Genomic DNA, 13,380 nt, shown 5'->3' with positions numbered 1-13,380 from the left:
TATCACATGTCAGTCACAAGGTTTATCCTATCAACTTCATAACTGGAAAAGTTTCTAAGAGCAAAGCACTCAGTAAACAATTGTGATTTGTTTTCTGTCATACACACATATTCTCTACATAATCATGCTTTCGAAGTAGAATCACCACAACAAGTGTTTAAATGTGTGGATATATTTGTAATTTAATAGTAACTAGTGTCTTTACTGCGTTATTCTAAAAAAATCAGTAATTAGAAAAAATCAGCTATGGCTTCATTCTAGCTGATCTTCAATATTTCTGAAAAGTCTTTCCAGGGAATTTTTTTAATAATGTTTACTGCAATCCTGCTCCAACATTTCCAAAAAGACCTGAAGGGAACAAAAAGTGAAATTAGGTAATTACACGTAAGCAGAACTTTCCAATGATCATGAACTAAAACCAAAACCAAAATTAGGCGTATTACATGAAGACAAAAAATAACTCAGCTTCTTCAGCTCAGATTTCGTCCAAGAGCTGCAAACACCTACTAGAAATTGAAAATAAGTCTCTGTCACTTTACTAAGAGCCAGCATTGTAGTCAGATGCAGTGAAGCCTAAACTCTTATTTGAAGCCAGAAGACATCTCCGAATGTCAGCTGAACTGAGCCTTTGGGTATTCTCAGAAACCTCTTGAACTGAAAGCTGGAGACAGCAGAGAAACCAGGAGCTTGTGCCAAACAACAGGAGAAAATATCACGCACACAGAGACTTTAGACCAGCACTTCCACAGCTTGAGGCAGGCCCATGGAAGGAGGACATGACAGGTGACAAAAAGGACAAGTACTTGGGAACTGATATTTTAAATACGAGTGGTCATCTATACCCCAAAAAACTTACATCCACCCTCCTAACTTTAACCTAGTCCCTCAAAAAAGCAGCAGCACAACACAAATTCAAAATGCCATGTGACTTTATCTCTTGGTAGTACAGCTTTATGTACTTAACACTCCTAAACACCAGCTTTTCATACAAAAAAAACCCCCAAAACCAAAAAACAACAAGAAACCAAACCATGAATAAAAAGTGAGTTATTTTGTACTCGCAGTTTTGATTTCAATTTCCTAATTTGAATTCTTTTGTCATTCATTCATTTTACACATCACAGTCCTTCTGGGGACAGAAGATTGGAATCACAAACACATACTTCCAAACATGCATAAATTTTAGTAAGAACAAATTCAATTATTAGCTGCCTAAATAAATAAAACAATCAGTCACAGTAGTTTGCCAACATACAAAATAATTTTTTACTTAATATTCATTAGTATTTCTCTAAACAACACATCAGTCAAAGAAATCTATCCTTCCTTTCTTCATAAATATATTTAGTGTTCTTTACAGTGTCCTTTCCAAATGTTTTTAGACCATCAGGACCACAAATACTGCTTTTGCTTTTTAAAGAAACAGTTATATTTCCAGCTGGATTGATTGCTTTCCCATATCTAGCTATTTTAGTGTGTTCCTCAGAGACATCGAGTGGCTCCACTGACAGTAAAATATGCCAAACAAATGACAAGTCACTGAGTAAATTAGCATCTACTCTCTGATCAGCTGGGTCATGTTTTCTTTTCAAAATCCATGGCCTCTTGATAGAAAATAATGAGTATTTGATGGGCCTTATTAGAAGAATCAATATATTGATGCCCATGTCTGAAATATCTGCATAATAATAGATTCTGTTAACCCATTAAGGAGAAAATTAAGATGTGTTTACACATTATTAATTTACCACGAGCAGAGACAATTTGTTCACTACCTTTATTCACTACCTTTCTCAGGAGTTTAACAAAAAGAAAAGAAATTGCAGTATCTGTATTTAAGGGAATAGTGACATAAACTGAAAGATGATTCACATTTTTCCATCTGAATGGCAAAATTCCACCAACAATAATGTGAAAAAACACAAACACACCAGTGATACTGTTAAAAATGAGACTATTAAAGCACTTGCTATGAATACTGTGTTACTTACCAAAAAACTTCCAAAAGCAGAATTAAATATAGCAGCTGCCTAGAGAGAAAAAAAAAGGATAAATATCACCAATGGTAAAATAGCTCCAATGCAAGAATAAAATGTTCTTCCCCCACCCAACAAGCTATTAGATTCTCCAAAGACACACATACACAGAGACCATTAGGCAGTTAGCCACTGCTTAAAAAATTGCCAGTTGCCTGTAACTTATGAAGACTGATGGATTCTGGTTTATGCATTCATAAATAACGTGCTGAAATGGACAAAAGCAGGAGGAGAAGAAAACCCTTGCCGATAGACTGAAGAGGAATATCCACAAGAACCAAGAATATTACACAGAAGCTTGGTCTCACTGCTTGTGTTCTAATTTGCCAGGAACATTTTTATATACTGACCTATTAATTAAAATAAACATAATCCGATGTAACTAAAATGCTGCATTTTCATACACTTTTAACAATTTTAATGAAATATCGATCTGGTAAATAAACTACTTTAATAGCTCATCTTAATAAAGTATTGACAGAGAGTATTTCCTGTAGTTTGACCAACAAATTTAAAATAGGAATAACAAAAAACCCAAGCAAAAAAACCCCACAATGACCCCCATTCTTCTGAGGCCAAAATGTCATTACTTTTCACTCCATAGTCTTTTAAAATAAGAAAATAAACAATTTTGATAATGACTTTAGAAGTGTTTGTGCTTACCTAAATATCCAGGAAATATAAGGTAGCAGTATTATTTCTTAATATGAACACATTAAATTCCAGGAAGTTAAAACTTGAGTCTTGCATAGCTTTCCCCAATTACCAAGAAAGAACAGAAACTCTTGTATGGCAGCCAGTCTGATGAAAAGCCACATAGCAAAGGTAAGAGGAAAGGGAGGAGGGAAATCTACCATTTATGTGCCGATTTAGAGTCAAATTAAACACCCTGGTCACTTCCAGCCACAGATTAATAACAAGAGACTGCTAGTGAGTTGAGCAAGTTTGAATAAAGTCCAAAATCAGGGTAGGAGCAGTAGCTGAACCTGCCTTCTGCTCCATAAGAGGATGCAATGAAAATGAATGGGTAATGAGATCCTTGGCTCTAGAGAGCTTAGCTTTCTTATTCAAGTTCATAATTAATTCAAAGCTTTGATAATTTCATTAGATTCCTCCTCTGCTGGCCCTATCAATAAAAGATGGCACTGGACCACAGCTCCTCAGTGGCCCAAATACAGAAACAAATGCAGACTGGGAAACCTTTGCTGACTTGCTTACTAACAGGGACAATGGCATATGGCACTCCATGTTGTGGAGGGAGCATCTGAATAGATACAGCTAAATAAAACATTATAGTTGACAGTTGTAAACTACAGTAACATATTTTAACACCTCTTTCTCATCAGCATTTCTTTTTTGAACATAAAAAAAAAAAAGAGGCACAAGTCCAAACAGCTTCTCTTGCCAGAGATCATAGCTGAAAGGAAGCGTGAGTAGTATCAACAATTCTTCAACAAGTGTGAATTAAATCAGGATTCTTTGCTTGTATTTGAAGCTGTGCAACTGATACTTTCATGTAGCAAGGCAAAGACACATTACACATATCCAGAGAAACCTAGAGCATGGCTACCCATCCTGATTTGGGGATCATCTAGAGATATGGCATTATTTAACTTAAAAGAGGCTGCAATTCCACTTCCAGGAGAAATTCTGTACCTGGAAAGGTGTTAAGGAGAGATACTAGATGGTGATATTTTGGCCATTAACAAACTTCTTTTATTCATTCCTAATCCATCTGGAAGATTTCTGGATTTTTAAAATATTCTCAAGTATATAAAAGGGACTAAGACAACAATCTTGGACAATATTTATTCTTCAATTATTTAGCCAGACATGTGCAAAAGTCATATTTCACAACCAGTTCATGGGTACACTAGTTTACAGTTTTTAAATCCCTTTCTCTGGAGTGTCAGAAATTATCCATAGCAGATGATTAAACACTCATTACAGGCAAAAGAAGAGGGGAAAAAAAAAATCAGGAAGATTGCAAATTAAAGTACAATCATCCAGATTATTTGCCTCAGTGAGGGAGGACTTATATATGTCAATTACTCTACCTGCAGTTTTCTTGGTAAACATTTCCCCTGCAAAATAAACTTACAAGTAATTTCTTCTCATACTTACAAATCTGAGGCTTATATTTGCGATTCTGGTTCATTTTAAACAAACTGGTAGTAAACTGAATCAACTGCTCCAATTTGTAATTAAACATACCTAGTAGCATAACCCTGTAGAATTTAAACACTTCATGCTTCCAACTCCCTTCTATCAAAGGGATACATACCTCACAGGGCATTGTCAAAATTAATTCATTCCTTAAAAAGCACTCTGAAATCCTTAGAAGGATGATACAAATAAACATTAGTGCTGACACATGATACAGCCAGGCTCTTCATTTTCTATTTGAAACATTTATTAGTCACTATTATTGCATCACTTTTTTTAGTGTTTGCTCTTTTTGTGCTGCAACAGATATCAGACTATCCATGGTCAGCTTAAATGAAATAATAAAACATGAAAACATTTAGATGTCTTTATCATACTCCAAGTTCAGATTTGCATGTGTTTGCAAACCATTCATTGCATTTATGGTTAGCATGAGGGGAGAGCTCTCTATGAAATCCCTAGTAAAGTCCTTTCAAAAGGTAAGTGCATAGCCATGTATTGATATGTAAGGTCAGACAACATTCAAAGGTACTAACAACTAGACAAATGTTCCAAGTTTGTATCAGCTCAGAGACATGACTGAAAGTCACTGCCACGACTCTTAACAGGGCAAGTACAGAAGAGCACGGACAGCACCACTTGAGTTAACAACTGTACATATTAGCTCTACTAAACAACCAATTCACTTATTATTAGGCAGGTACCATTTCAGTCAGCTCTGTATGGCACTGGGCTTGAGGGAATGCTCTTGTGGTCTACATTTCCAGGGAGAATTCCAAATGAGAAGTGATTGGGCCACCTCTGAAGGACACCTATCTGGCAGCACTTGGCAGAAACCTTCCTCTTCTCATACCCCAGCCTAGCACAAAGCTTCAGCCCTCCATCTCTCACCTTTTATCCTGGAATAGATGTATGGAAAACACTGCTAAGATTTCTACAGTGGCAGCAACAAGATCCAAGACAGTCCTCCTGGCAACAAAGGCTAGTAAAAGACAAAGCCTAGAAGAAAAAGGCAAAGCTAAGCTACAACCAAGAGGCTGAGCATTTCCCTCCAGGTGTGAACCAAAATGGGCAAGTACTTCTACTTGTGGCAAGTACCCACAGCATTCAAAAGCACATGTGACTGGGCAGCAGATCAAACAAGTGCGTTTAGAATTCACAGAAGACTTTCTGAACATTTTCCTTTGCTTTTTTTTGGTACCAAACTAAACTACCTTGGAATTTATTAGACTAGATATTGTTTTGATAATAATGTAGCCAAACTATGTTAAGTAACAGGAAAAAATACCCCAGCCACATTTGGAACACCTAGGTCAAACACCAGCATTTTATCATTATCAGCACAATTTCAAAGAAATTGTTACACACAGCTAAACTGGGACTTCAGAGTACAGGCAAACAGCAGTGCCTCACAGCTTCGTATGTGCATCATAAAAAAAAGTAAGAGATTTTCTCACCAGTGTGTGTATACTGCTTCAATACTAACACATTTGATTCTCAAGTCTCATTTGGCAGCCTTTAGGGAGACAACCTTCCTAGATGTACTTAAGCCTACGCTTACCCCCAGGCACCCCACAGCAGGGAAAGCACATGCCATGGACACCAGGGCCTGTCTGGCCCCAAGTCATCCCTGCTCTGAGAAAAGGACATTCCAGGGTCAAGGCCACAGATGCAGAGTAATGAAATCAAATAGTCAGAACATCCTGGAAGGAAGCAGCCTGGGCATCATATAGAGCCGTTCCGTGTCCGTCTGCAATTCCCTGCGGTTAAAACCTTAGCTCTAGTGGGATGTACCACACACTAGTGGGATATATAGCTCAAGCATCAGGAATAAGACTAATTATCCTGTTTAACACACAAGGCACAATAAGGAAGAAAGAAAAGCCCAGAAAAGTAGAAAAGATCTGGGGAGAGACAAGGACTCTCACAGGTCTAGTGCAGGATTATGCAGCAGACGACAGAGAACACGATATGGTAGTGTAACATTTTACAGCATCCATATTGTTATTGCAAAACTTAATACAATTATGCCTCCTATTTGACAGGAGAAGAAAGGAAAAAAAAAAAAAAAGAGAGAGAGAGAGAGACTGAAGAAAGTGATGGCAATGGTTTGACCAAATAGGACAGAAAAGGAAATTTTATCTACCCAAAGACATCAGTGTAGTTCGAGAAGGTGGAATAAGGCAGCACGTCAGAAGTAACTTGAATGAGTTGGCAGAGTCCCTTTAAACAACTCCTTCAATCTCCTATTTAAAAATAAAATCTCATGTGAGTGCTACCCCAGCTCATGTCTTAACTGCTGGTTCTAATAACAAGATGTTACATCTCTGTAGAAAGCTATTTGCCACAGCACCGTTACTGCAAACAGAATATAAATATACCTAATAAGGTTTAATCTGTGTTGCTGTTCATAACTATTCATCTGAGTTCAGACAGGAAAAAAAAATATATATATATACTCAAGTTCCTGGTTTCCAGCACTAAATTGAATCAGGTGTCCTCTTCTCTTAAGAAAATTAAGTTGCTTTTGTGCAAGAGTGTTTTAATGAGAACAGAGCCTGCCGACATTGATAAATGGGAATGACACCAGAGAGAGCATGTAAGCAGGACAATATGTGCATGTTACAGTCTTACAGGCTATTTTTCACTGACTATCCTGAATGACTTCGCTGTTTCTTAAGGGGCCTATTAATCTCAAATTTAGTTATTACACAACGTTTATTTGAACATATATTCTGTGGATGATGACAGTTAATAAAGGAAATCTTTTACAAGCTGTATTTTTACATATTGTTCCAACTGCAGCTCCCAGTCATTCCACTGTATTGATGGAATAACCTAGTTATGATGCAGGTTTAAAAAAGGCACATATATTCAGATTCCTTTCTAAGCATATGGGGAGTCTTAAATAACTGTTAAAATGCATATAAAAATCCTGCTACAGCATGGCAAAAATGAAAGAGGCAGTGTTAACTGCTCAACAAAATCTCCAGCTGCCCAGTTGCCCCCTCCAAGGCAAAGCATGTGCCTTTTTAACACTGCAGCACCATCTCTGGGAAACAAATAGGGTCTAGATTTGACTCTGATGTATGTACACTCCATACAGAATTCAACAGAAGCTGGAGTATGCATGAATCTGGCCCATGTGCTGTATATGTGACAGGCCACCACAACAGTTGCATTACATTTACAACAAAACAAAAACCACACAAAATCAACAACCAACCAAACACACAAAAAATGAAAAAACACAAAAGCCCCACAAAACAAAACAGCCACAACCCCCAGACTTAGATGCCAACTAAATTTTGAGTCCTAAGAAATCTTATAAAAAAAGTGAGCTCGTGTTCAAAACGTCTCTTATAAAAATACCAAATTACTTTAATTATATTAGTTGAGTAGAAATGTAACCTTACACTCTTGTAGGAAAAAAAAAATACAGAGGCACACAAATACACACACACACACACACAAACTACACCCACCAACCAAGAAACCTCCAGTACACCAACAAAAATACCCCACCACTGTATGGAAGGGATTATGTATTTATCCACTGCCATGTCCTCTGTGGTCCAACACAATTTGTTGACTGGGAAAAAGATAGCAAAGATATCACCTAATCCCCAGCCTGCCTCTAGAGCTGTGCTGACAATATGAAAACATTGCTTTGTTTCAACTGTGTTCAACAACCATCAGTTCTATGGAAACTACACTGAAAAGGCACCAGAAAATGAAAACAAAATAACTAATCTGTTGTTTGTTTGCATTTCAGCAGGGGAAAATCAGCCAGAGAATGATGCTCCCTAAAACACCGTGCTGAGCCCTCTGTTCCAGGCTGCCAGAGGTTGCCACCACTTGAGTAGAAGTTGGTGCTGCTTCAGGCAGGGACATCATTCTGCCACAAGCAGGGCACAGAAACAAGCTGAGGCCTCTGCTGGCAGAAGAGTTATTGCCTCTTACTAGCAAAGTTGTTTCTGTTGAAAATCAGTCTTTCATTCCCCAATTTTTGTAGTTTCTCATAGCCATCACCACCTTTTGGTAAATAATATTTACAAATACAAAAACATCTGTTAAAAGGAAAGCCTTTTGGACACACCTATTTAGTTTAGGTGGTGCTTCCCATTGAAGGATTTCTTTGTTTCACCAATAATTTCGGCACTACCGAGGCAGATAAAGAAAACTATCCTGCTCGCTTTCCTCTTGTTAGAAATGCTAACTTGTCTCTACTGAGAGCAACTGGGATGACTCAAGAGAGTTCTGGAGTGTCAGCACGGATTTCTCACTCAGAAGCAGGAGAAGAGAGAAACTAAAAACCAGGAGAGTATATTCATTGAAGTGTTTTTTGTTTTCTTTTTTCCAGGGAGTAAAACCAGAATGTAAACATTTGTAAACAATTCAAATGGCAAATATTAATCATGTAGGTCTCAGGAACATTTATGTGTCACTCTACAAATTTCCACCAATACTAATATATAGATTAATAACAGGAAATCCATGTTTAGCAAAGGTTGGAAAGTAGCACTACTGTATGGCTGGCTCATTTTATTTGAGATTACTTGTATAACTGAGCTGAATTAAAATAAAGACTTTTATCATCAGTATCAGAAAGATCACACAAAAGAAGCCAGGAGGAAAGAACCTCTGTCAGGAGTTGGAATGTCCATTTTCACATTGAAAGAACCAAGATTTGGTCTCCTCAGGCAGAGAAGAGATAAGGTGCTTCATGGAACAGTGCACAGTGCCTGACTAGCCCACGCCATCAGCTGTACAATGCTGTCACTTTGTTCATAATTTCTTTGCTTTATCCTAAATGGCACACATCTACCCACTCCAGATGCTCCTGTGGCTCTGTAGCAAACAAAACTTGTGTGATGCTCACAAAAAAGACAGAAAAAAAAAAAAAAAGCCTATCTAGGCCATATTCAGAAACAGAAATGTAGGCAACACACAACTTTTGCAAACCCTTGTCTATTCCTTCAGGTTGCTAAGGTTAAGGCAATCTTCCTCTTTCTATCAACTGTGATCTTCTTCCTTTTGACAATGAGAAAGGCTACAAGCAGAGACAGCCACCAATACTCTCATCTCGTCCTTGTGTGGCAGTCCTTGGCCAGCCATACCCCAAAGCCCAGCAGTACCCTGAAGCTGTGGTTTAATTTTCCCATCCTCCTATCAGCTGCAGCACAAAGCACAAAATCACTCTCACAAGACACACTGCCTTCCACTGTTGGGTCCTACGTCACACACCCCAACGGGGCAGTGACCTGAACACCTACAGTGGACTTCTGAATACCAACATGAATAAACAGAGGCAGTTTCTCTTTTTTTCCTCCTCTACTTAAACATTGCAAATGCAAACATTAAGATGACTGCCCAGTGCCAGTGTAAACATTGGCACAAGCAGTGATTTAGAGCTGACAGGCTCATTACAACACAGGCTTTCTCATACAAAGCACACACGTGCATAAACACCATGCTCCAGCATCTGACTTACTCCTCCACAAAGTTCATGTGGCTCTAAAACACAACAGAAAGCTCTGAGTTCCTGGAAAGGTACCTAGACAAACTTTTTGCATGTATTTTTCCCCAAATGGAAAGCCTATTTCAATAATTTTTCTGATCAGGCAAAAACAAGGTAACTTCTCCCTTGTACCTACATACTGTAAAGTGTACACCTTAGCTGCCATACATGTGGCCTGTGAAACATGGCTAGAGGGCAAAAAGTTAAGAATTTAACCAGTCACTGATACTTTGGTATCAAAACTACCCACAAGCCTTATGCACATCAAGCATTTCCTAGAGACTCCAGGTTTATTACCTTAGCAGTGAAGATGCTGGGTCTCACACCAGAACAGATTGCTGAACAATGATTCAATAAAAGAGGCTCAGCTGGACAGTGGTAAACAAGTACTGCCAACTTGTTCCTCTCTTATGGTCAAACACTTCATAATTGTAAGAGACTTTCTCTCTAAAAAAAAAAAAAATTACTGTGGAAGGTATCCTCAAAAGGATACAGAGCAATAACAACCTCCCAAACACACTTTTATTTAAGTTCACATTTTCTGAGATCTTAAACTGTGATAAAAACACTTAAAGGTCTTGTCCCCTGATTCTCCTGGAGACACATCATCCATAACATGATTAGAGGTCTAGTTAAACAATGCATCCCACAACTCCAAAGAGTATTACTTCCCTGTTGAAGTGAAATGAAAGCACAAGGCCACTTTTTAAAAGGTGCCCTTTGCATTAACTGTAAGGCTGTGCCTGCACCAGTATTTTTCTATAAATATCCCACTGTCATATTGCTTTCTGGGCAGTCAGTAGCAGAACCAGACATTTTAACTGCTATGTCTTCAAAACCAGCTCAGAATAGCATTGTTGTAAAAGTCCCTGGCACTACTACCACTGGCAACAGCTTCACAATTAGTTGTGCAATGCCAGGAGATGGGAAATATAACACTAGTGCAAGGAGGGCCATAGCATGGGGAGGCTGGCTGAAATAGCAGCTTTATAAAATATAAATTAAGTGTGGCCCTCTGCACAGATCCATGAACCCTGAGCTCTGGTGCTCATGTCAGAATTTGTCATCTCATCAACAAATGTTCATATCTCAGTGACACAATTTATTTTTTCTTAACCTAGCCCAAAGGTTAGGCTTTACTATAAGCCAGTATCCACATGGTACTGGAAGTTCCCTTTTTATGAGCCCAGCCAAAGCTCTGCACCCAGCAATACTGTGGGGGAGGGAGAGAGAGAAGAAAAAGAAAAGTTGCATACAATAAGCAAGAGGCCAACGTAACAGCACCTGCATGAAGGTTAAAAGGGAACAGTCTCAATGCATGTAACTTCATTCTTTGAAATGCTGCTCAGCTACTTTCATCCTCTATATATTAGCAATTCATATAACTACAACTTACACATGCACAGAGTGAGAAAGTGCCTAAATGTGCATCTTTATATATTACATATCCCCAAAATATGCCCAAGGAATTCAGCAGTGGATTAATAACAACTGAAGGTCCAAGCTACTTTTCTCTGAAAACAAATTCACTACAACATCGGTATTTACCACCACCCTTCTTCTGAACCATGCCCAAAACATCTTTAAATTCTATTCAGTTGGTTGCCCCCATTTTTCAAGCAGACTGCAGCATCCTGTAATCCAAAGGGGGTAAAAGGGGCTTGTCTTCCATACAGTGCAAGGATTAATACTCAAATGCCAATCAAGTCTCAGTCAGGAACTCAGTTTCAGAACTACTTGACAAGCAGCAGGAGCACATAATGAACTACAAAAATGCTGAAACTGTTCTTTAGAATTTTCCTTCATATATGTATATACTTATTATGTAAACATATATACAAAATATATAGCAACTCATTAGCAACTAAATTAAAGATATTTTTATTACTTCCTTGAAGTAATTTACTTGACTCTCTAATGGGTCATATAGGCTCCTATATAACCACTACTTCTCTAAAGAAAAGGTGGAGAGAAAACACTAAAACCTATGGGCTTCATGTACAGAACTCTACTCATGCTCTGTGAAGAGCAGAGGATCACCAAAAACTGTGATGGCTGTGAGTTTGTTTTACTGCAAAAAGTCACAAACTTGTCAATCATGTTGAACATGCACACAGCATTCACTGAACATCCAGAGTTGGCTGAAGACTGGAATTTCCAGCATAAGGGATATTTAAACATGTGCTTTAAACCTAAGTTCCCCTCATTTCAAGAATCCCTACTTTTCACCCTATGTTTGAATTTTTTTTTTTTTTAATTTTTTATTTTTTATTTTGCTGCTTTCAGCTGAATTTCTCCCACGCCTAGTGGAAGATGGCTTCTGTGACTGTTGCCACACAAAGCTTTTTGACTGATCCACAATGCAGCACTGTTATCAAATTCTTATGATTCATCTGAGAAGACACAGACAGGGAAATGACTTAACCATGAGAAATGGAAACATGGAACACCTAAGTTACACTGAAAAATAGGGACTAAGTGAAAATGATTTGTTTGCAAATCTGACCGAGGTTAACCTGGCCTGAAACAAAATATTGACAAAATATTTACAAACATATCTTCCTGAAAGAAACAGGAAACATTTCTGTAAAGTCTAAATTGCATAAACAGGGGGAAGAAAAAAAAAAAAAAAAGAATAGAAACATTCCCAATTTGAGATCGTTTGTAGCCCAAGTTCTATATTCCCAAAGCTGTTACTCAAGAACTATGTGCAGATAGAATGTGAAAGAAAAATAAAAATGCAATTCTTGAAAAATACACTCCTTCAACAAGAAAGCAATTCTTTTACATCAATGCTCCTATTTTTCAGCATTTTGTGCTGAAAACTATCTTCTCACATTAACTGATAAGCTGTACAGACAGGTACAACACATTCTGATTTGCCCACAAAGAATTCCAAGGAGAACTCGATAAAGAAATCAATAATTTTGTGTTAAGTACAAAAGCTCCAGCAGGACACAGATAATGTTACTACCTGTTCTGTGATGGTTATTCATGGACACCCAGTGAGGCAAGGGCTACAGAAATTCTCTGTCGTGCCCAGAACATCCTGTATCTGCACTAAGTTTGCAGAAGCAATCTAGATCCAGAGTTCTTTTTCACCACACAGTACTTCAGTACCTTAAGATGCCCTGCAATGCCTAAGTGGGCAACACTGCGCAAGAAGAACATTCACAACTGCCAGGTCAAAAGTGTGAGAGCTGCCACCTCTGCTGCACAGCAGGAGGTACCCATGCCAAAATAGACACATCTTCTTAAGAGCAAGGCAGAGCAGCAATACATGTGAACATAAAGATAAGAAGTAGAACTGGGATATCCAGATGTGTGAAGAGTAGAAAAAGACACCTTATACACTAGAAGCAATCAGAAATCACATCTTTGACAAACACCAAGTACCACCTACATGAGCAGCACCTCACCTATCAAGGAACTTTTATCTGACACACTAGCTGCATTTTGTAAAAATAGCTTTCACTTTCAAAAGTTCAATTTAGACAATGGCAATTTCTTTGACTAGTCTGTGATCAGCACTTTGGGATGTAAAACAGACAAATAAGGATGTCAGAAATCCCATCTGGCTGGTGTTTTGAGTCACGTTTTGCCACCTATAGATACTTGATAAAAGGCAGAGAAAGACTCAGTATATCAGGTCATATC

The 13,380-nt window shown here is 38.1% G+C and overlaps 1 protein-coding gene across 2 annotated transcripts in view; it reads right to left on the bottom strand.

Moving 5' to 3' along the window:
* The window catches only part of SLC10A7 (solute carrier family 10 member 7), a 142,808-nt gene that overhangs the window by 94,284 nt on the left and 35,144 nt on the right, over positions 1–13,380 (bottom strand). For both annotated transcript variants that reach the window (XM_069012854.1, XM_069012855.1), the window contains one exon: positions 1,992–2,030. In XM_069012854.1, the coding sequence (XP_068868955.1) occupies positions 1,992–2,030 (39 nt within the window). The remainder of the gene's footprint in view (positions 1–1,991; positions 2,031–13,380) is intronic.

The sequence above is a fragment of the Aphelocoma coerulescens genome, chromosome 4 (genome assembly GCF_041296385.1).
Source record: "Aphelocoma coerulescens isolate FSJ_1873_10779 chromosome 4, UR_Acoe_1.0, whole genome shotgun sequence".
NCBI classification, from domain to species: Eukaryota; Metazoa; Chordata; class Aves; order Passeriformes; family Corvidae; genus Aphelocoma; species Aphelocoma coerulescens.
The sequence above is the reverse complement of the archived record's forward strand: the minus strand, read 5'-3'. Positions and strand labels throughout refer to the sequence as shown.